The sequence below is a fragment of the Taudactylus pleione genome, unplaced genomic scaffold (assembly GCF_031769625.1).
Source record: "Taudactylus pleione unplaced genomic scaffold, aTauple2 ptg001334l, whole genome shotgun sequence".
NCBI classification, from domain to species: Eukaryota; Metazoa; Chordata; class Amphibia; order Anura; family Myobatrachidae; genus Taudactylus; species Taudactylus pleione.
Window position 1 is genome coordinate 2,241,774 of NW_028285734.1, and position 23,081 is coordinate 2,264,854.

Genomic DNA, 23,081 nt, shown 5'->3' on the forward strand with positions numbered 1-23,081 from the left:
TGACTGTGTGCAGTGTGTGCAGACTGTATAATGCAGCAGTGTGGTGACTGCAGTGTCAGTGTGTATAAGGGGAGGGCAGCTATGTGGTGACTGCAGTGTCAGTGTGTATAAGGGGAGGACAGCACAGCAATGTGGTGACTGCAGTGTCAGTGTGTATAAGGGGAGGGCAGCAGTGTGGTGACTGCGGTGTCAGTGTGTATAAGGGGAGGGCAGCAGTGATGATGACTGCGGTGTCAGTGTGTATAAGGGGAGGGCAGCAGTGTGGTGACTGCAGTGTCAGTGTGTATAAGGGGAGGGCAGCAGTGATGATGACTGCGGTGTCAGTGTGTATAAGGGGAGGGCAGCAGTGTGGTGACTGCAGTGTCAGTGTGTATAAGGGGAGGGTAGCAGTGTGGTGACTGCAGTGTCAGTGTGTATAAGGGGAGGACAGCAGTGTGGTGACTGCAGTGTCAGTGTGTATAAGGGGAGGGCAGCAGTGTGGTGACTGCAGTGTCAGTGTGTATAAGGGGAGGACAGCAGTGTGGTGACTGCAGTGTCAGTGTGTATAAGGGGAGGGCAGCAGTGGTGATGACTGCGGTGTCAGTGTGTATAAGGGGAGGGCAGCAGTGTGGTGACTGCTGTGTCAGTGTGTATAAGGGGAGGACAGCAGTGTGGTGACTGCAGTGTCAGTGTGTATAAGGGGAGGGCAGCAGTGTGGTGACTGCGGTGTCAGTGTGTATAAGGGGAGGAAAGCAGTGTGGTGACTGCGGTGTCAGTGTGTATAAGGGGAGGACAGCAGTGTGGTGACTGCGGTGTCAGTGTGTATAAGGGGAGGGCAGCAGTGTGGTGACTGTGTGCAGTGTGTGCAGACTGTATAATGCAGCAGTGTGGTGACTGCAGTGTCAGTGTGTATAAGGGGAGGGCAGCTATGTGGTGACTGCAGTGTCAGTGTGTATAAGGGGAGGACAGCACAGCAATGTGGTGACTGCAGTGTCAGTGTGTATAAGGGGAGGGCAGCAGTGTGGTGACTGCGGTGTCAGTGTGTATAAGGGGAGGGCAGCAGTGATGATGACTGCGGTGTCAGTGTGTATAAGGGGAGGGCAGCAGTGATGATGACTGCGGTGTCAGTGTGTATAAGGGGAGGGCAGCAGTGTGGTGACTGCAGTGTCAGTGTGTATAAGGGGAGGGCAGCTATGTGGTGACTGCAGTGTCAGTGTGTATAAGGGGAGGACAGCACAGCAATGTGGTGACTGCAGTGTCAGTGTGTATAAGGGGAGGGCAGCAGTGTGGTGACTGCGGTGTCAGTGTGTATAAGGGGAGGGCAGCAGTGATGATGACTGCGGTGTCAGTGTGTATAAGGGGAGGGCAGCAGTGATGATGACTGCGGTGTCAGTGTGTATAAGGGGAGGGCAGCAGTGTGGTGACTGCTGTGTCAGTGTGTATAAGGGGAGGACAGCAGTGTGGTGACTGCAGTGTCAGTGTGTATAAGGGGAGGACAGCAGTGTGGTGACTGCAGTGTCAGTGTGTATAAGGGGAGGGCAGCAGTGTGGTGACTGCGGTGTCAGTGTGTATAAGGGGAGGAAAGCAGTGTGGTGACTGCGGTGTCAGTGTGTATAAGGGGAGGACAGCAGTGTGGTGACTGCGGTGTCAGTGTGTATAAGGGGAGGGCAGCAGTGTGGTGACTGTGTGCAGTGTGTGCAGACTGTATAATGCAGCAGTGTGGTGACTGCGGTGTCAGTGTGTATAAGGGGAGGGCAGCAGTGTGGTGACTGTGTGCAGTGTGTGCAGACTGTATAATGCAGCAGTGTGGTGACTGCAGTGTCAGTGTGTATAAGGGGAGGACAGCACAGCAATGTGGTGACTGCAGTGTCAGTGTGTATAAGGGGAGGGCAGCAGTGTGGTGACTGCGGTGTCAGTGTGTATAAGGGGAGGGCAGCAGTGATGATGACTGCGGTGTCAGTGTGTATAAGGGGAGGGCAGCAGTGTGGTGACTGCAGTGTCAGTGTGTATAAGGGGAGGGCAGCAGTGGTGATGACTGCGGTGTCAGTGTGTATAAGGGGAGGGCTGTGGGATGAACTACAAGTCCCGGCATCCCCCGCGGCCGCCCCTGTGCCCGCTGCCCGCACTGTGCAGAGATGAGAGCAGGCGGCGGCTGCTGCTGGAGACTGCGCGATGGATACAGGTGGGATTTGAGGGCACACGGGGTTATTACCCAGGATACATTGCGATGGGGGTACATAGGAATGTGCTAGGGTCACTTATGTTACTAACGTACTGGCACCTTGCATGGCAGGGGCACACAGGAAGCTGATGGGCAGACGAGGTAACTGTCTTAGTAGCTGGGCAGTGAAAGGCTGGGACTGACAGTGGTGGGATTGGTGTATTTAAGCTAGGGCTAAAATCAACTGACTGGTACTGTGTGGTGCTGTATTGGGGGGACTGGCACTGTGTGGTGCTGTAATGGGGGGACTGGCACTGTGTGGTGCTGTATTGGGCGGACGCACTGTGTGGTGCTGTAATGGAGGGACTGGCACTGTGTGGTGCTGTATTGGGGGGACTGGCACTGTGTGGTGCTGTAATGGAGGGACTGGCACTGTGTGGTGCTGTATTGGGGGGACTGGCACTGTGTGGTGCTGTAATGGGGGGACTGGCACTGTGTGGTGCTGTAATGGGGGGACTGGCACTGTGTGGTGCTGTAATGGGGGGACTGGCACTGTGTGGTGCTGTAATGGGGGGACTGGCACTGTGTGGTGCTGTAATGGGGGGACTGGCACTGTGTGGTGCTGTAATGGGGGGACTGGCACTGTGTGGTGCTGTAATGGAAGGACTGGCACTGTGTGGTGCTGTATTGGGGGGACTGGCACTGTGTGGTGCTGTATTGGGGGGACTGGCACTGTGTGGTGCTGTAATGGGGGGACTGGCACTGTGTGGTGCTGTAATGGGGGGACTGGCACTGTGTGGTGCTGTAATGGGGGGACTGGCACTGTGTGGTGCTGTAATGGGGGACTGGCACTGTGTGGTGCTGTAATGGGGGGACTGGCACTGTGTGGTGCTGTAATGGAGGGACTGGCACTGTGTGGTGCTGTATTGGGGGGACTGGCACTGTGTGGTGCTGTAATGGGGGGACTGGCACTGTGTGGTGCTGTAATGGGGGGACTGGTACTGTGTGGTGCTGTAATGGAGGGACTGGCACTGTGTGGTGCTGTAATGGAGGGACTGGCACTGTGTGGTGCTGTATTGGGGGGACTGGCACTGTGTGGTGCTGTATTGGGGGGACTGGCACTGTGTGGTGCTGTATTGGGGGGACTGGCACTGTGTGGTGCTGTAATGGGGGGACTGGCACTGTGTGGTGCTGTAATGGGGGGACTGGCACTGTGTGGTGCTGTAATGGGGGGACTGGCACTGTGTGGTGCTGTAATGGGGGGACTGGCACTGTGTGGTGCTGTAATGGGACTGGCACCGTGCGGTGCTGTAATGGGGTGCTGGCTTTGTGTTACTCTGTAATGGGGGGACTGGCACCATGTGGTGCTGTAATGGGGGGGGGGTGCTGGCATTGTGTAGCTCTGTAATGGGATAATGGGACTGGCAGTAAGTGGGGCTGTAGAAAAGAAGAGGGTTGAGGTTCCCGTACCAAATCCCACCAGACGTCAGTGTTTTGATAGTAAATATGCATGGTAATAAAGGTTCCCTAAAAAAATCGTTGATCTCTAAATAGAGATTTGAAATGACTGATGCTATCTTTTATATAGGCGTGCCTCTGATGACCCCTATTAGTAACTAAAAGTACAGACAAAAGGGGGTCACTTAGCGCACAGGAACCTTTATGAGAGTGATTTCAGCTCGCACAGAGTTGCATTTCTGAATGGGGGGAATTATTATTATTTACCTGTCAATGTTAATATATAACTTTTATAACTAAAATATTAATATGTCGTTAAAGCAATAATGCAAAATATAAAAATATAGTTGTGCAAAAACTTCAGCGATTAAATGAATTCTAAAAATAGTCAATCGTCCGCTGGTGACTCCTAATAATTCCTCTCATTGATTGGTCTATTTATCAAATGCTTACGTTGTAAAGATGACTTAATATAACTATCTCTGTAAGAGAAAACATGTGTGTCTTATTGTGTGATATGTGAGAAATATATATATGTACAATTCATTCTATTGTGTCATTTAGAAAAAATCTTATATATATATATATATATATATAGATATATATTATATTATTATTTACATTATGACATATCTGAGCCATTCTGCTGGATGTATGATTGGGAAAGATCTGCCAATTGTAAATATAATGTACAATATCGATGTGAGTCGTCATAGGAGCTCTGTAATGCACTACAGGGACTATTGCTGCCTATCTGTAGCTATGGGTTACCATGTACTCCTGTGACCTCTCCCGCACAGTGACATCACTGTACCGACCCTATAGATGAGCTGCAATGTGGCTGCCTTGGGGCACGTGTGCTGTACCTGACTATAACTTATTTTCTTTCCTGTACTGCTCTGTAGAGTTTTCCTCATAACTAATGTATTTCTGGCCGGTGTGATAGCTGAAGGGAGAATCCTTGTACTGTACATGTTGTAGCATTGCGGAGGACATGTGATGACATAGCAATTCCATCACATGTCCTCTCTATTCATTCTACAGACCCAATCTGTGATCTTAACAATTTATTCCGGTTTGTATTTGCTTCTCTAGCTGAAGGCCATCCCTGCGCCCCGTCTTATGCTAATCGCCCCATTTCTCGGCCGGACAAAACTGGTTCTCCTGAATTAATGTAAAATCGTTGTGTGTTGATACATTTTATGCAGCTGCTGACTCTTGTTAGTGGAGTTCTGGGATCTGCCCTGGGAACAGGTTTATCCTGGGGGACCCCCGGTTTCTGTACTGTACTACCCACAAATCTTTAAAATTGTTGTAGAGGGGGGGATGCGGGAGGACCAGTAAGAAGCTCCGATCTCTGATCGCACATGCTTGTTTTGTTTCTGCAATGTGGAGCTGCAATTCTGGTTATAGGGCCTGAAGCTAAATTTACAAAGGAGTTCCTGCCTACTGTGACTCCCTTATCATGTGTGATTGCAAAATGGGTGTGCGACTGGATCCCCCTACCCTCACACTGAGATGGGAGCCAGTAACGCATTGGATGGATATGGCCGTGCACCTAACTTATATCACGATAAATGCAGACGATGTACAGCATTAGTGACTTTTCCAGGGATTAACAAATATGTAAATCATATTTAAATGCTATTATTGAACGCCCCATTCTTCCCCTATTCCTAGTGCTTCATCGCTGCCCCCCCCCCCCCTTCCCCCAGTGCCGACCATTAACATAGAATTTTGCTATGTTCAGGGCTTTTCTGCTGGAAGAATTCGTGTGTCCTCTTGACTAACCAGGGGGGATACGACCCCCCCACAGGAGCAGAGGTCTGTGTCCATTGGCCCAGTCAGATGTACTGTATTTCTTATTAGTTGTCAGCGACATAGCCGGTACACACTAGACGACGTGCCCGATATGTCGCTACGATCTGACGACCTATCGTCTAGTCAGTGTGTACAAGGCGTAACACTCTCATCCGCCCCCTGGTTGTTCTGTGTTGTGCCAATGCCATGAATCCATGATCCTGCCCTATAAGTAGACATTCAGGAGGCATCGGCCATTGGATCTCATTCAGACCCGCTCGCAAGCGGGTCGATGTAGAGGCCCTGCGCATGCACAGCGGCCGCACTGCGCGTGCGCAAGCCCCGGAGCGAGAGAGAAATTCTCTTGCTCCGGGGCTCACTACAAAAGGGGCGGCTGTCGATGGTGATCGACAGCTCGCACCGTTTTGTAGGCGGGGCGGTGGCTTGCCAATCGGAGGCGTTCCCGACGGAACGCCTGCCGTTTAGGGGCGGCCCCACTGACATCACTCGTGAAGTCAGTGGTGAGCTTCCGGCTCTAATATAGCCGAAAGCTCGCTGGGGCTTGCGGCAAACGAGACCCTACCACAAGGGTCTTATAGCAAGCCCTGATGGTCGCGATGGTCTTGTCACCCACAGCCTAGCGAGCGGCCAGGAAGCTGGGCCGGAAAATAGATGCGGCCGCCTTCTGAATGTGGTCCATTGTCACCAGCAAAGAGCTGCTATAGGACTAAGCCTATCCAGGTGTGGCTGAATAAAGCGAGTGGTGGTTGCAGCAACTAGCCCGTAATCGGCTGGTATCTGTCTGGTGAGCGTGTGCCAACCGTAGACGGCAGATTACTGGCACTAACTGAACCAGAGAGAGAAACGTGACAGACTGTTGATATCAGGGTAAAATTGTAAGCATATTTTGTCATCTGTCAATCATACATTAGATTGTCCGTGTTTGATTATGTGAATTATCAGAATGGTATCGTCCTTTTTCCCAGTAAGCCTGTAGCTTTAAAGGGAACAAATATAAAATTATGATCATTATTCTTTTATTCATATGGCACCGCAGCGCCTTACAAATTACATAAAGAGAAACAGTATGAATAAAACAATAGAAAAGTCTTACAGTATGAAACATTGCAGAACATGGGGCTACACAGTTTATAATCATTGTTGCAGCAACATTGTTGCAGCTCCGGCTGAACCCAAGGGTTTGGTGCCGCTGTAGGCAGTGGGTAGGAGGTGATGATATAAGTGAGGGAAGGTAAAGCACATAAGGGAAGAGGACCCTGCCCGTGAGAACTTACACATGTATGTACTTGTCATGTGACGTTCAGCTTGTCCTCGTCCGTTCTCGGCATTTATTGCACTTTAGTTTGAGGAAGTAAATTGATATCGTTTCTCAGCTGTCTGACTGGTCACAGTTTTGAGTTTATCTGACTCTGGTGCAGAATGCGGACGTATAACACGGTGACTGGTCGTGTGCACTCCCTGTGGGGCTTTTACAGGGAAAAAGAAGTTTGGTACAAGTCTCAGTAAACTGCTGCTAACGTGTTATTCTATAATTGCTATGATTTAAAGTGCAATTGTTTCAAACTGGTGTAAAGGTCCATGTAGTGGATCTGAAAACAGAAATATTAAGTCTCCTAATTTGGGGCTGTTATATATGTGTACCACCATAGGATCTGAACAGGGAAGGGGCCTATGGATGTCTTCCTGGCTTAAAGTAATGTTGACAATATGAAAGATGTGGCTGCGATCGCACGTTAAGCTCAGACTGCTCGCTAGATTGAGTGACAGGACGAGCTGTTTGTGGGGGGTGACAGGAGAAGGTCAATGAAAACGGGGGAGAGGTGGTGCGAACGCAGTTGTGCCTGTGCGTTCTAACGGCGTTTCATGGCCGTGCATAATTAACATGGAGCGTCATTGTACACGTCAACCGGCTGTGTTTCATATTGCAGCGATCGCAGTGCTTGCGACGGGGTATGGTCAACCACAAGTGCTGCAAGCGGGTCCGATGGTACTTGTTGTTACTGAAATTGCATACACTTCCTGGAGATGACGTAAGGGGAAGTGGGTGGCATTAGACTGGCTATGGGTGTGTTACATCCAGCCTGCGATTGCACGCTAAGACATAGTGGGCGTACTAATGTCTTACCGTGCAATCGCAGCTTTTGCATACATTAGCAGCTGACCGTCCCCTTCCGCAGACTAACCCTAACCCTTCACCAGGTGCCTAACCCTAACTCTAAAATCATGAAAAACCATGGGTCGACTTTTTGACCCAGTCGACCTAAGTCTACGTCGACATTTTAACTGCCGATCATTTGACCCAGTTGACCATTTGGTATGTCAACAATCTGGTGTCGACCTATTGACTGTCTATCTACACACTGTAGATCTCTCATCCGGATACCGAAAGATTTGATTAGAAAGGGAATTTCTTTTGTGCCTTTTAGATTATTATAATTTTAAAGATGATTTTGTGATTCAACAAGTGGGCACAGCGACGGGTACCGAGTTCATGCCAAGTTAGACTAATTTATTTATGGGTTTGTGGGAACAACGTTACATTAAAATGGAAACACACTGGAGGCAAACCTAGTGTCCTAGGCCATATACGGCGACAATATCGCTGTACATTTTTAACTTTAATGCTTTTAATATTAAACTTTGTTTTTGATGTTACCATATGATTGATTTTTTTTTTTTTTGGTGTTACAATATACTGTATATTCAAAAAAGAGAGATGTACACTAGAAATTCTGACAAGTGACCCTAGCACACACATTTAGGCAAATACTTGTCATAACCTGAGCTGGATAAGGCGCAATATCACTACACGATTCACTCCATGAACGATATCGTGTAGTGTGTCCCCGGCAGTGGTGTGCTCAATGTCTTTAACGACATTGAGTGCCCACACTGAACGATATCAATCACGATATCGTTCAGCGATGTCACCCTCACTCGTCCCCCGTACTTGCAGAACCTGACAATATCATCGGGTTGCCCTGCAAGTACGCTCGATGATAGATGTTGTCAGCGACCAGCGGGAGCGGGCATCGCTGGTCGTTGACGGCATATCCACTACACAATAAATTGGACGATGAACGATATTGTTATCGTTCAAATTGTCTAGTTTATCATGTAGTGGATGTGCACCTGAAAAGACTTAGGGGAAGTGTACAGGCAAAACGATCATTACAGGTCAGGTTGAAACTGTGACCACTTTCTAGGAACTGATTTTTCAGACTGCAGGAAGTTACGAATATTGATAGAAACACGTTACTACTTCCCAAAAAAAAAAAAAAATCACGAGAGAGCAAAAATTCTGAGCGGGCATTAATTATTTTATTGCCCAACACGCAAACATTGAAAAATGTGATTAATAAATATTATGTCATCTTAACAAAAGGCCCTGGGGCTGATTGGCAGCCACACGCAATGCTAATGATCACGTAGTTGAACATGCACGAAAATTTCTGAAACCCCCCCCCCCCCAAGACACAGAATGTACGCACATCGGTATCAGTAATTTGCGGATAAGTGGTGGGGGGTGGCTGCTAGTGCACGCAGAATTGGTCCGTTCAGGGGGCGTGTTATGTGAGCGTCGCAGGCGTGTCAATGCACGGGACGGCATTCAGAGACGTGCAGCCGCAGCAATCGGAGAGCTGGAGCAAATTTCCATACTGCGACCGATGGTGGCGGTTAAGGACAAACCAATCTTTTATTACAGCGTTCACGGGCGCTAACAGTGGGCGTCTCACTTGCACAGATGTACACAAGGGAAGGAGCTTGTAGTGGCATTTGTATAAAGCCACATATGGGCGAGCGCCAATATACGCTGCTGCGGGCGACTCAGCCTTAAGCCCGCTATGTTAGCATCCAGTTTCCCGCCTGAACCAGTATCGCAAGGTTTTGCGTAATGGAATCGCAGATCCAGTTAGAGAGTTTATAACATGTAACCCTAAAAATTTAATATAAACCATTGAATGTGCATGTTCTACATTGGCCACACATCAGGACGCTCGTTTGGTAGAACGCTCACGAAATATAAAAAAAGAAGAGTAACACCCTTGAAACTTCAGACCCGTCTCTGCATTTCAGCAAATAACAGAATTGCTCTATTCATTCCATAACACATTTGTGTACAGTGAAATAGATTTAATGGGAATTGGAGAAGAGAAAGTTCAGTTGGAAACTTGGCGAGAGCAGACAGGAAGTTATTATATAGCCTTAAACCCGTGTTCCCAAGAGGGTTATATAGTGACTGTGAATGTAAGTCGTTTCCTGAATGCCACCTTGGCCTCATTTCAATACCACCCATTACATTCAATAAATTAGTTTTATCACCCTTATGTATTATTATGGCACTGTGGGTATTGTTAATATATTTTATTTAGTTTGATTTATTGATTATACCTCTTAATCTATATAATGAGCACATAAATATTATGTTTAACTAATAGTTTTCCTTCAGCTTCCTTGTATTCCTCTTGGGCTGTATTATAAGAATTTGGGCTTGGTTACAACCAACCAGAACCGGTCTATCACTTACAGTACAGTCCTCGGCCAATCAAACGGTCGTCGCTCCTCTGTGTTCCCGCAATTGGCTTTTTTCGAAATCCCATGAGATGAAGAACCATGTGACCTCCAGGGGGCAAAATGTTTATATGCTCACACATGTCATTCGTGACATTTCTAGAACTTGAATATTGTACTGCTCCTTCATTGTGATTGGCTACGGATCCGGTATCCATGGCTACCTACTGACGTTTTTAGAAGTAAGGATTATTTTTTTATATTATATTTATTACATTCACTGTATATCAATGGGAAATCATTCTTTAATGGATAATCCTTATGATTGATGAAGATTAATAATTATGGCTTTTAGAAAGATAAAGTTTGTATTAAGATGGTTTTTTACTTATATTACTCCCCCCCATCCTGCCTTGATAAACACGTGGGAGAGGAGCTGGATGAATTGGAGTCCTCACTCCTACCATTAGTTCTGGTTGCCATCCAGTCTTGGACTTGCCAGGTTTACATTCCATTTCTGGAGAGACTGTTGAGGGCTCTGTTCGATATCTTCCAACGTTACATGAATATTGGAGGTGCTGGACCCCACGGCTCTTACTGTGCCTTCCATTGTGTACTGTTATCTGTTTATTTATAAGATGGTCTGTCTTGTTGATAACCAGCGCCAAAAAGTGATATCTGTTTGCATGTCCTTTACTGCCATATGCGGCCTCTGTGCTCCGTAGCGATGAGCCTGCGAATGTGCGGAAGGGACTCTGCACAATCCTCCCACAAGCGCCTGAACCGTTTTACACTGCAAATTAATGCACCATCCTGGATTATTCCCCACATAAAGACAGGATAGCGTAATACGGGCCCCTCGGACACCCCTGGGGTCCTGTGTTTGCTTACAATAGGCCGAATTTTCACACATGACACTGATCATTTTGCAATGTTCTAGGCTTGAAGCGTGAGGCACATCTATTGTGGTGCTCTTGCTTTTAATTTTTTTTTGTTTGTTTGTTTTCCCCCCATGATCTGTAGATCTTAAGACATTGCATGTTTTCCAGATCTCCAAGTTGTGCATAGATGTATTCATTACTGGCTTAAAAGATCCCCAGGTGGTTCTAATTGTTTCGTTTATGATACTGAGGAGATCTGTAAAACATGCACTGTTATACCCCTTTTACACCAGAGCAAAAACCTGGGTTATTGCTGGGTCTACCCGGGTCGCAGCTCAGTATAAAAGGGTCCCTGAAAAATAACCCGGGTCAAGTGACTCAGCCATCCAACCCAGGTAGCTACCAGGGTCGGACTAGGGATGGACCTGGGTATTGATGAAGTGTAAACAGCACAACCCGGGTTATCCGACCTGGCTCATGCCTAAAATGAGCCGATTGGTGGTCGTGGAGCAGTCACCTCCCACTTTTTAGGACCTCACAAGTTTAGCAGGGCAGACCCCGGTTCAGTGTGAACGGGGCTGACCTGGGAGTAACCCAGATCGATGGTGCTGTGTAAACGGTGTCTTACCTGGCTTGGAACCATGCCTGAAAACCCAGGTCAGACCCGGGTATTTGGTGGAAAAGAGGTATTAGTGGTTACTGAGGATCTGCAGTTGGGAACCACTGCCATAAAAAATAACCATTAATGTGCCCGAATATTATACTTGTGCATTCTCCACCTACAGTACATGGATGTCTAAGTGGACGGCTGTTGTCTATACATCCGTTATTTGATACATGCTGGGTGAGTCGTAAAATATTCAATTTCAAATTTGAACGTTGCGATATATACACATACACACACATATATATACACAGTATATGAAAGTGCTGCTGCGGGCACTGTTGTACATGGTATTTCTCAGTATACATGGGGTGTAAATGTGAAGCTTCTGTAATACAGCCCTAACCCCGGATCATTCGGCGCCTGCAGGCAATCTGTCATACGGATCACATGTTACAAATAGCGGATCACATGCTACAAATAGCGGATCACATGCTACAAATAGCGGATCACATGCTACAAATAGCGGATCACATGCTACAAATAGTGCTTGTATTTCCTCAGATCACATGAATTAATTGGAAAAATCAACAAAGGATAAATTAAAAAGCTTGTTTCTGACAACAAGGAATCCTGTATTTTGTGGCATATATTAAAGCCTGATTCCAGGTGATATGGTGAAATTACGGCTGGTAAGTACAGTATGGCTACGGGGTCCGTTGAATTTTAATTCCTGGTTTTGGTTTGTTTATAGAACACTATTCTCCCTGCCTATAGGTATAATGGAGTGGGTGATTATATGTAACACTGAGCCATTCTCCCTAGCCCTCTGCGCTGTGCTACTGATTACCTCTGCATCACTATACCTGATCTCCTTTCCTCGTTGTACGTACCTGACTTTGTGGCAGCCTGTTCTGAGGAGGATGTTTGCAGGTTGACAGCTGTCAGTAAAGGGATAGGACATCTATCATCTAGGAAAAACATTTATCCATTTCACACACATTTGGCTATTTCGGGTATTTTAATTCGTTCCTGATAACCGGCCTTTCATGTGTTCATAGAAATCCCATTATTATAAAGCCATTTTATTTGCACACAGTGAATTCCGTCCTTGCAGGAGAGTTTTGCTTTTTTTGCGGGTGGAAAGCTGGACCTATGCTGCAGTGTTGTACAAAGGCTCTTCGAAGTGATTGAAACGTGTGACCGGATGACCTCGCTCCACCGGGCGATCACAGATATTTGTCCACTGACTTGGAATAGAGAGTGGTCACTCATACCTCAGTAACCTTAGTGACCTTACTTCACCACTCCTATGGATTCCTTCTCACAGTCATCAACCGCCTGTTACTGACTCCACCCACTGCGCTGTGGGCGGGTAACGCTGCCACCACCAGGCTCCTAGACTGGCACCTGGAACCCGCTTACATCTGGGTATGTGTGGGCACTGCTGCAACACTTCCTGGGTAGAGTCAGCTGAGTCTCACTGGTCCCTTACTCGGTCTTCGCTGAGCAGCTGACGGAGGGCTTGAGCTTGGAGACACTGGGCTCAATCCAGAACAGCTGGAGAACAGAACAGAACAGCCTATTGCACTATTGTGGTGCTCACAGGATACAAGCATGGCTTGTGCATGCACCCATTTAATATTGCCCCTAATGGACAGTGGTCACTCCTCTGTGTCTGAGCCCACCTGCACAGATATCCTCTGCCCAGGTACTGGTACCTCTGGAGTGGGGGGGATAATACCCTCCAATACTTCATTTCCAGGATTTTGCTAAAGGACCTTGTCACACTCTGGCTGAATTTGGGCTCCAGGGAGAAGACTCCTGGTGATAACTCTTTGGGACTCCCAGGAAACAATTATACCTCTTTTCCACCAAAAACCCGGGTCCGACCTGGGTTTACAGACATGGTTCTAACCCAGGTCAGACACCGTTTACACAACACCATCGATCTGGGTTATTCTCAGGTCATCCCCGTTCACACTGAACCTGGCTCTGCCCTGCTAACCTTGTGAGGTCATAAAAAGTGGGAGGTGCCTGCTCCACAACATCCAATCGGCTCATTTTAGGCATGACCCAGGTCGGATAACCCCGGGTTGCGCCGTTTACACTGCACCATTACCCAGGTCCATCCTGCGTCCGACCCTGGTAGCTACCTGGGTTGGATTGCAGGGTCACTTGACCCGGGTTATATTTCAAGGACCCTTTTACACTGAGCTGTGACCCGGGTAGACCCAGCAATAACCCAGGTTTTTGCTCTGGTGTAAAAGGGGTATAGTTGGTTTTACTGGCCAGCGCCCCCTTACATATCCTCATGCAACTTTCATCCAATGAGGCTGCAGGAAATGTCCCATTTCCCTAGGAGTGAGGCAGAGGGAACCAGCAGCCCACGGCTGCCTCCTGATCCCCTGGCCTTCCAGGGAAATGGTAAGTGCACTTTTACCATAAATGTACACATTTTAAATATAATTACATTACCTACATTGTAAAACATGTCAAATATTTATACACACTACTATACACTCTTTGCCTAGTGCTCAGTACTAAGCTTTACATCCCCAGTGCCCTACAGCACAACGCACAGTTCATTTACTCTCTCTTTGGGGTTGATGTATGTTTTTTTTCCTGGTCCCCCAGCGTTAGGCAGGCCTCAGCCCGGCAGGCTCCCTCTGCATCGTTAATGATATTGAGCACCTCACTGTCGGGGAAACACAAGACGATATCACTCATGGAGCATATCATGGATACCCGCCTTTAGTGTGCCTAGAGGACCGAGGTTGAGAAACACTGCCTTAAGGCCCTCATACATCTGCAATCCGATTGTGGCAATTTGCAGATTTTTTTTACACAATGTATGGGCTTCACAGATCGCAGATTTCAACCAAAAAGTGATCGGAATTGGTAAATCAGATTGTCCAACATGTTGGATGTCACAGATGGATTGGGGCTGTAGATTGCTAGTGTATGGAGATGATCAGCAGATTTGCAGACCGTTACTAGTAAAATGATGGAGCCTTTCAAGATTGTCAGATCTGTGGGCCTGATTCAGACCCACTCGGAGCGGCTGTCCGCTCGCAAGTGGGTCGATGTTCTGGACTGAGCATGCGCACGACGGAGGGAGCTCCGTCGTGCGCATGCGCCAGACGCGACGAGCGAAGGAAAGTCCTTCGCTCGTTGTGTCTGATCAAAGGGGGCGTGCTGTCGATGTTGATTGACAGCACGCCCCGTTTGGTAGGCGTGCCGGGGGCGTGCCACCCTGACGGGGGCGTTCCCACGGGAACGCCTCCCGTCAGAAGCCGGCCCACTGACATCACTAGTGATGTCAGTGGGAGTGATTTTGGCTCTGATAGAGCCAAAATCACTCCGGAGCTTGCGGTTGAAAACCTCAACCGCAGGCTCCGGCTCGCAGTTTCGATGGTCGCGATGGTCACGACCATCGCGGCCATCAAAATGCACGCTCGTATAGCCTGTGGGTGGTGACCCACAGCTATACGAGCGTCCAGGAGGACGCTCCATTTTCATGGAGGCCGGCCCTCATTCAGAGCGTGCGCTCTGCTCAGAGCGTACGGCTCTGAATGAGGGCCTGTGTTTGTTGATAATGATCTGCGAATCACTAAAACAGATCTGTAATGTATGGGCGCAGATTGCTAGATTGGGAAATCCTAAAATCGGGGAACAAATCTTCAAATTGTTCAATTGTGGTTTTGCCAGGCAGCCCAGGGAATACAGCCACTCCTAAATAGTTGACAAACAAAAGTTTTAAAACCCATGACGGCCCATTAATACCCCCAGGAACACCAGCCTCTGGCAGCTGTCAGCCTGGACGTGCCAAGCAGTGACATGGGGACCTTTGCTCCCTTCTAAGAGAGTCCCCACTAATGGACCAGATCTGTCCAGTCCCCTGCAATAAAGGGGCTGAATTGATATGAGGGTGGGCTTCTCCTGCACTGGTACCATCTGCCCCCTCCATTTACAGGATGACTCCGTCTATAGTAGTCAAAGAAAAATAATATTCGCTAATTTAATTAATTTTGGGCTAACAGCCCCCTCTTTTTTAAAAAGAAAAAAAACCTGGTTCTGGGTCGTTAGCCATGTGCAGAACAGCGTGTGGTATAAAAAGATTGACAATATAAAGGTCGACAGTCAATAGGCCGAAACTAAATGGTCGACAGGGACAAAAAGGTCAACACAAATATTTAAAAAAAACATTTAACCCTAACCACCCCCCCTAGCCTAACCTTAACCCCCTAGTGCCTAAACCTAGCCATCCCATCCGGCAGCCTAACCCTCCCCCTAACCTTAAAAATATTCAAAATGTTTTGTACCTGCCGACCCATTGTATGTCGAGTCGACCTATTAACTGTTGACCTATTCATTGTCCATCTTCTTTCCCCACATAAAAAAATAAGTATTGAAACAGCATTGACTCTGCAGGGCATGCTGGTACTTGTAGTGTAACAGCAGGAAGTGGACCTGTTCAAGCCACCCCCGGTCTCTTATAAACCGCTGTGTCCTGGGATCTGTGTCACTGAAGGTCATCGGTGCGATTACTAAATCTCAGCAAGTGCTGACATTAGAAGGGGATATTTCCGTTTGAGAAATGTTTCTTATTGTGACACCGCTGTGGGTCAGCCAGTCCTATAGAAGTAAACAGGCTGCATTACAGTCTGTACAGACCTGTGTATGTGGGTCTCCCCTTGTGACCCTTACATGCAAGTGCGTGTGTATGTTCATATGTGTCCTGTACATGACCTGATGCTGCTGTTACAAATGCGATGGGTGTTGGCTGTTTTCCATATACCAGTCACCACTGGGGGGCAGACTTTGCTCAGATTGAATTTACAGGTCAAGCAAAACCTTTGGATTTAAATATTTATCCTGCGCTGATTAATTTTTGGTAAATGTCCAATCCGGTTTAATTTGTACCAAAATAGCCGGCCGCTCCTCCTAATAGATCCCTGTCAGTATTGGGACCTAGGATTAAACACGTACAATACAAACTGCCAAGAGATGCCCTGGTGTCGTTTTTTCGGTGACACTTGAATTTATATAGTAGTCCTCCTGCGTATGTTAAATATATCTTTTAATAATTATTATTTCTTCTGTCGAATGAGGTAGTTCTTTAACTTTCCTATCTGCTACTCCCATCCGTCAGTCAGGCCGGGTTAGACGTCTTCCAGGAAATCCATCTTCTGAAATGGACCTAGGAATAGACCCTTTGCATCAGAAGCATCCAAAAAGGCCAAAGGCCACTCATTGTGTAGTGATTGGCAAAAACGTATTTATTTAATAATAAAATAGTAGTTTAAATATGCTTCCTTTAAAAGTATTATTTTACACACCTGTAGGTCATCCCAAGGACGGATGTTGTGGTATGTCCCCCTCACCCTACCAATGACACGGTGCATTATCCTGCTGGAATATTCAGTTGTTGTGGGGGTTCATGAAGTCCATGCAGGGCTGCAAATGGTCATCAAGCATCGCAGCATAGCGGTTACCAGTGATCACGCTGAGGGTCCCAGGGACCCCTCTCTTTAAAAAACTGTAGGTCCTTCTCCACTGTTTCTGGGTCCCATCACATATTATGGAGGATGAGGACAGGCAGCAGTTGGGACTGTGCTGGGGGCAGGTAGCAATTGGGGTAGAGGGGGTTAAGGACAAGCAGCAGTTGGGGTAGAGGTGGGGGTAAAGGCAATAAGAAGTTGGGGTAGAGCTGGTGGTAGAGGGAAGTAAAGGCTGCCAGTGCTGGAGTGTAGACAGCAGTTGTGACAGTACAGGGGGGCAAGCAGCGGGCTAGGGCCAGGCAGTGCTGGGTGTAGAGAGAGGGCATGGATAGATAGCAGCTGGCGCAGTACTGGGGAGCAAGGAGGGGGTTGGAGCAGGCAGTACTGGGGGTAGGCAGGGGTAAAGAGAGACAGCAGCTGGGACAGTACCTGGGGCAAGGAGGAGGTTAGGGGGAGGCAGTACTGGTGTAGGGAGGGGGTAATGGTAAAAATCTAGGGCAGTACTGGTGGGCAAGAAGAGGTTAAAGGCAGGCAACACTGGGGGTAGGGAGGGGGTCAGGATAGCAACTGGGGCAGTAACGGTGGGTATGGAGAGGGTATAGGTAGAGAGCAACTGGGGCAGTAACGGTGGGTAGGGAGAGGGTATAGGTAGAGAGCAGTTGGGGCAGTACTGGGGGTAGGGAGAGGGTATAGGTAGAGAGCAGTTGGGGCAGTACTGGGGGTAGGGAGAGGGTATAGGTAGAGAGCAGTTGGGGCAGTACTGGGGGTAGGGAGAGGGTATAGGTAGAGAGCAGTTGGGGCAGTATTGGGGGTAGGGAGAGGGTATAGGTGGAGAGCAGTTGGGGCAGTACTTGGGGTAGGGAGAGGGTATAGGTAGAGAGCAGTTGGGGCAGTACTGGGGGGTAGAGAGAGGGTATAGGTAGAGAGCAGTTGGGGCAGTACTGGGGGGTAGAGAGAGGGTATAGGTAGAGAGCAGTTGGGGCAGTACTGGGGGGTAGAGAGAGGGTATAGGTAGAGAGCAGTTGGGGCAGTACTGGGGGGTAGAGAGAGGGTATAGGTAGAGAGCAGTTGGGGCAGTACTGGGGGGTAGAGAGAGGGTATAGGTAGAGAGCAGTTGGGGCAGTGGTGACCTCCTTCCTCGTGCTGGGAGCCCCCGGCCGGGTCACTGTTGTCCGCCTCCAGCTTCCTCATGACCCGGGGCAGTGTCCACCTCCCTGGCCTCCTGAGCACAGGCTGCTGGAGAAGCTGTCACCACCGACAATCTGCTGCTGCAGCCAAGGAAAGATACCTGATGCAGAGCCTGGAGAGAGGCACGCTGGCAGGAGGGAAGGATGGCGGTCTCAGGCGGCTATTGGATGAGGAGACGCTGCTGCCCGCTGTGATTGTTTGGGAGACGCTGAAGATATTATTGGGCCGGCTTCTGCAGCGCACACAGTGCGACCTGCAAGACTTGCTTATTTTTCAAACCTGAGTCCATCACTGTCTGTAGCGCATAAATAAGCGCTATAGGGCATATTTGCAATCACTGGGTTACCGGTCAATGACGTGTTCAGACGGACCGGTGGACCCAACCCGTGCCACATGAACACATATCACACTATTATGGAACCACCACCAGGGTCCAAATGGGTGGGTATGAAATATCAGCAGACTGGATGCCAGCTGTCAAAATACCAACAGCGGCATCTGATGCCCGGTATCCCGACAGGGGTACGTAGCTATACTGACCCTCCCCCCCCCTTGTGCCTCTAGCCCTCCTTTCTTGCAAGCTAACCCTCCCTGTTGGTGCCTGAACCTAACCCCCCCCCCCCCCCCCCCCAGTGGTGCCTTAACGTAATTCCCCCTGTCTGTAGCCTAACCCCCCGCCCCCGTGGTGCCTAAACCTAACCCGGCCCGCTATACTTGCGTTCGGGATGCCGGCTGTCAGGATTCCGGCGTCCGTATCCAAACTGGCTTCAGGATTTAGGAGCCTATGTTTAGTCCTGGGTCGGGATTCCGATGCCGGGATTTCAACAGCCGGCATCCTGTCCGTCGGCAACGTAACTACATACCGTCCAAATAGCGACGTCACAAGCCCAGGTGAGGCACTATGTCCGATGTCGTAGTGGTAACAGGGGCACTCTGGTGGGTCTTCTGCTCCCATATCCCCTGGAAGCTAAAGAACGCTGCACTGACCCGCTTGGTTATGCGTCTGGTACCTCCTGCATTTAATGTGGATGTGAGCCAATGTCGATTGTCTGTTACCACGGACAATTCTGGCCAAACGCCGCTAGTCACGATAATTAAGTACCCGTGGTCGGCACTGCGCTGTCCAAGGTGGGTGGTAATGCCTTCCATGAGGTATTCCCGGTACACACTTGACACCGTACATTGAGGGATGTTGGATATCTGCAAAACTCTGGAAATGGAATGTCTCATCTGTCGGGCACCCACTATCATGCCACGTTTGAACTGCGATAATTCATGTCGCCATGAGCAGCCTAGCCGGTGTTCAGTCTGACTCACGAGATGTCAGATTACAACTGATGCAGGTCTGGGCATTTCCAAGATTTTACAGTGCGGTGACCCCACCTACCATTTGTAACATACTGCTATGCCATGACACTTTTGTCACTTCAGTGTATATATCACTGCCTGCCATGCAAGTACGGTGAGTGGCTATGGGATTGGCCATCTGAATGATGGGGTCTCTGTTCAGTTTGGCTGCTCACTAAATTGCGCAGATCTTGTTTGTCAGTCAGGCCAAAATGCCAGGTCACGTGCGGTCAGCAGCGACCGGCTAGCGAGGTAGCACAACCAGTGCTAATTAATGATGAGCCCCTGGCCAGGTAACCTGATCCGCATTCATGTTACTTCTGAGGCTCAGGTGAGGTCACATGACCCGCGCTGTGGTGTCGCATTACGTCAGGTATCCTCGGTTTTCTTTTAGCCTGGAGGTCATCAACTCTGTACAGAAGTAGGTAATCCGTCTTTTCATTGTGTTGCATTTAATCAGCGTTATGGTGTTTGCAGCAGGCAGACAATTATTATTTTTGCTTTAATGGAAGTTTTAGGAGATGTCAGAGCGCTCCGGATTTATGACGACAGAACCGCTTCTCTCCGAAAGTCGGATGCACTTTTTGTTCAGTTTGATCTGGCGCGACCAGGTTGGCCAGCTTCAAAGCAAACCATTTCTAGGTGGATTCGTCAGGCTTATATGGCGGCTTCAAGACAACCACCTGTTTCCATTAGGGCGCATTCAACGCGCTCGGTAGGTCCTTCATGGGCGGCTGCTCGTGGGGTCTCCTTAAACCATCTTTGTCGAGCGGCCACTTGGTCAGGCAGACATACTTTTCTAAAGTTCTACCGCTTTTGCGGCCTCTGCTTCAGAGTTTTTGGCCGTGCAGTTTTGCAGGATCCTCAGCGCTCTTCCGCCCGGGATGTGCGCTCTGGGACGTCCCCATTGTACTGAGGCTCCAGTGTCCCCTAGTGGATGAAGGAGAAAACAACAGGATTTTGGAACTTACCGATAAATCCCTTTCTCCGATTCCACAGGGGACACTGGACGCCCACCCGGCGCTGTTCTACCTGCATAAGTTATTGTTTTCCAGATTCAGACGTTGTTGTTTTGTTTTTCCAGAGTCTGATTGGAATGTTTTTGTCTCTTTTATAACACTATTTACTTCTTTGTACATGACTGCTGTAGCTTTTCTATCTCCTTATGGTCCAGCTCCCCTCGGGCACAGTTTATTTATACTGCCTGTAGGGGGATATAGAGGGGGAGGACCTAGCTACCATTCAAATTTTTAAAGGTGCCAGCTCCCGGTTAACTCTCTTCTATACCCCACTGTACGGCGGGCCTGATTCGGAACCGGACGCTCTGACCAGAGCGCTCGCTCTGAATCAGGGCCGTCCTAGCTAAAATTGGAGCGGCCTCCTGGCCGCTCGCATAGCTGTGGGTGACCACCCACAGCTTATGCGAGCGGCCAAAAAGATGGTCGCGATGGTCTTGACGAGCTTGTGACGAGACCCTTGCGGTAGGATCTCGTTGCCGCAAGCCCTGGAGTGATTTTGGCTCTATCAGAGCCAAAATCACTCCCACTGACATCACCCATGGGAACGCCTCCGTCTGGGCAGCCACGCCCCCGGCACGCCCACCAAAGGGGGCGTGCTGTCACTCACCATCGACAGCACGCCCCCTTTGTTGCGAGACCCATAACGGCTGCTTCCACGTCGTTATTCGGGCCTCGCGCATGCGCACGACGGAGGCGCCTCCGTCGTGCGCATGCGCATTTGGGCAACATCGACCCGCTTGCGAGCGCTCAGCGCTCGCGAGCGGGTCTGAATTAGGCCCTGAGACTCCAGTGTCCCCTGTGGAATCGGAGAAAGGGATTTATCGGTAGGTACCAAAATCCTGTTTTTTCCACTTGGATGGGAATAATTACTTTCACATGCTAAAGAGGTTATTGTTCCTGTGCAAACTATTTTGTCTCACAGTGATTAAATAGGCCTCCCGTCTTTGTGTGCCGCAGCTGTGCTAACATATACAAAATCCACAGGAGGCATAGTAAGTAACAAAAGACGCTTCCTGCGGGCTTCTGTGATCCACCGCTGCGTCATCGAATCAACTGTGTGTGAACATCGGACATCCAAGTCACCCTCCGGTGATTAAGGATGTCCGACAAAATCATGCTTGCCGGGTTCAGTGATGCTGCATCCAAGGACGCAGAAACTAGCCAGAAAACGGGGCCATCGCTGCCCCCCCAAATGCCAGCAGCATGTCATTCATGCTACAGAAACAAATTAAAACAAAGAAACATGTGGACGCTAAATAATGGAATGTTCCAAAATAGTTTCATCTATATACAGCTATTGAAGCTGCCCCCCCCCCACACCGTGGACCCTGGACCTCCACCTACAAAAGTATATACCAAAGAAAGAAATGGGAGCGCTTAATCAATGGCTGCTGATTTGAAAAATATTTAGAATTTATTGCAAATGATCACATTAAAACCTAGATCAATCAATAATACACAGATGGATAATAATTACTAAGACTAATATTATCATCAAATAGAACAAGCACGGGTCCGGCTCTTTAAAAATAATAAAAAAAAATAATAAAAAGTGAAATACTCCTTCTCAGTTATTCTGGGTCAGAGCACATTGGATATCGCATCACCAGTAGTTCAAAAATTCTAATTTTATGAAGCACAGTATTGGATGTTAAAATTTATAGTCACAGGGCCTGATTCAGAGCCGGACGCTCTGACCAGAGCGCTCGCTCTGAATCAGGGCCCTCCTACCTAAACTTGGAGCGGCCTCTTGGACGCTCACATAGCTGTGGGTTACCACCCACAGCTTATGCGAGCGTCCATGATGATGGTCGCGATGGTCAAGACCATCGCGACCATCGGGCTTGCGACGAGACCCTGCGGTAGGGTCTCGCTGCCGCAAGCCCTGGAGTGATTTGGCTCTGTCAGAGCCAAAATCACTCCCACTGACATCACTAGTGATGTCAGTGGGGCCGGACCCAGACGGTAGGCGTTCCCATGGGAACGCCTCCATCTGGCAGCCGCGCCCCCGGCACGCCCACCAAAGGGGGCATGCTGTCACTCACCATCGACAGCACGCCCCCTTTGGTGCGAGACCCCGAGCGACGGCTACCCCGTCGCTTGCCGAGTCTCGCGCATGCGGAGCTCCGTCGTGCATATGCGCATTTGGGTACCATCGACCCGCTTGCGAGCGTCCTGCGCTCGCGAGTGGGTCTGAATGAGACCCACAGTCAGCAGATAACGTTAGTAGGCAGTCGCAGCCAGTTAGTATGGATGGGTTAGTATTTACTAGACAGTCAGCAAGACTTTTTAAGATGATTTGATAGACAGTACATTACCAACCAACTCAATAATCGATGTCCAGTGTGGTAAATCTTGTCCTCACCTCTACCCCTAGCATATAGGGGGAGGATTTGAAAAGCTGCTGCTGCCGACGTGTAAATAATGTCTCCTGGACACTTTGAAAGCGTGTCTGCTGTGCACACCTAGCAATCCAGGGTGCTGAGGTACCAGGCAGAGGGACCTCTACTGCTGGTCCACGGCACTCGAGGCCGCCGGCAGCGCTGTGTGTGATGTCATTCACTGATGCCTCACGCTTCACTACTTCCGGTTTCAGGCTACCGCCAG

At 48.9% G+C, this 23,081-nt stretch overlaps 1 protein-coding gene across 1 annotated transcript in view; it reads left to right on the forward strand.

The window, feature by feature from the left end:
• The first annotated feature begins 2,088 nt into the window (after nt 1-2,088).
• The window catches only part of ATP13A2 (ATPase cation transporting 13A2), a 114,222-nt gene continuing 93,229 nt past the window's right edge, over nt 2,089-23,081 (forward strand). Inside the window, exon 1 of the mRNA XM_088463230.1 lies at nt 2,089-2,161. Coding sequence (XP_088319356.1) covers nt 2,152-2,161 — 10 coding nt within the window. The 5' untranslated portion in view covers nt 2,089-2,151. The remainder of the gene's footprint in view (nt 2,162-23,081) is intronic.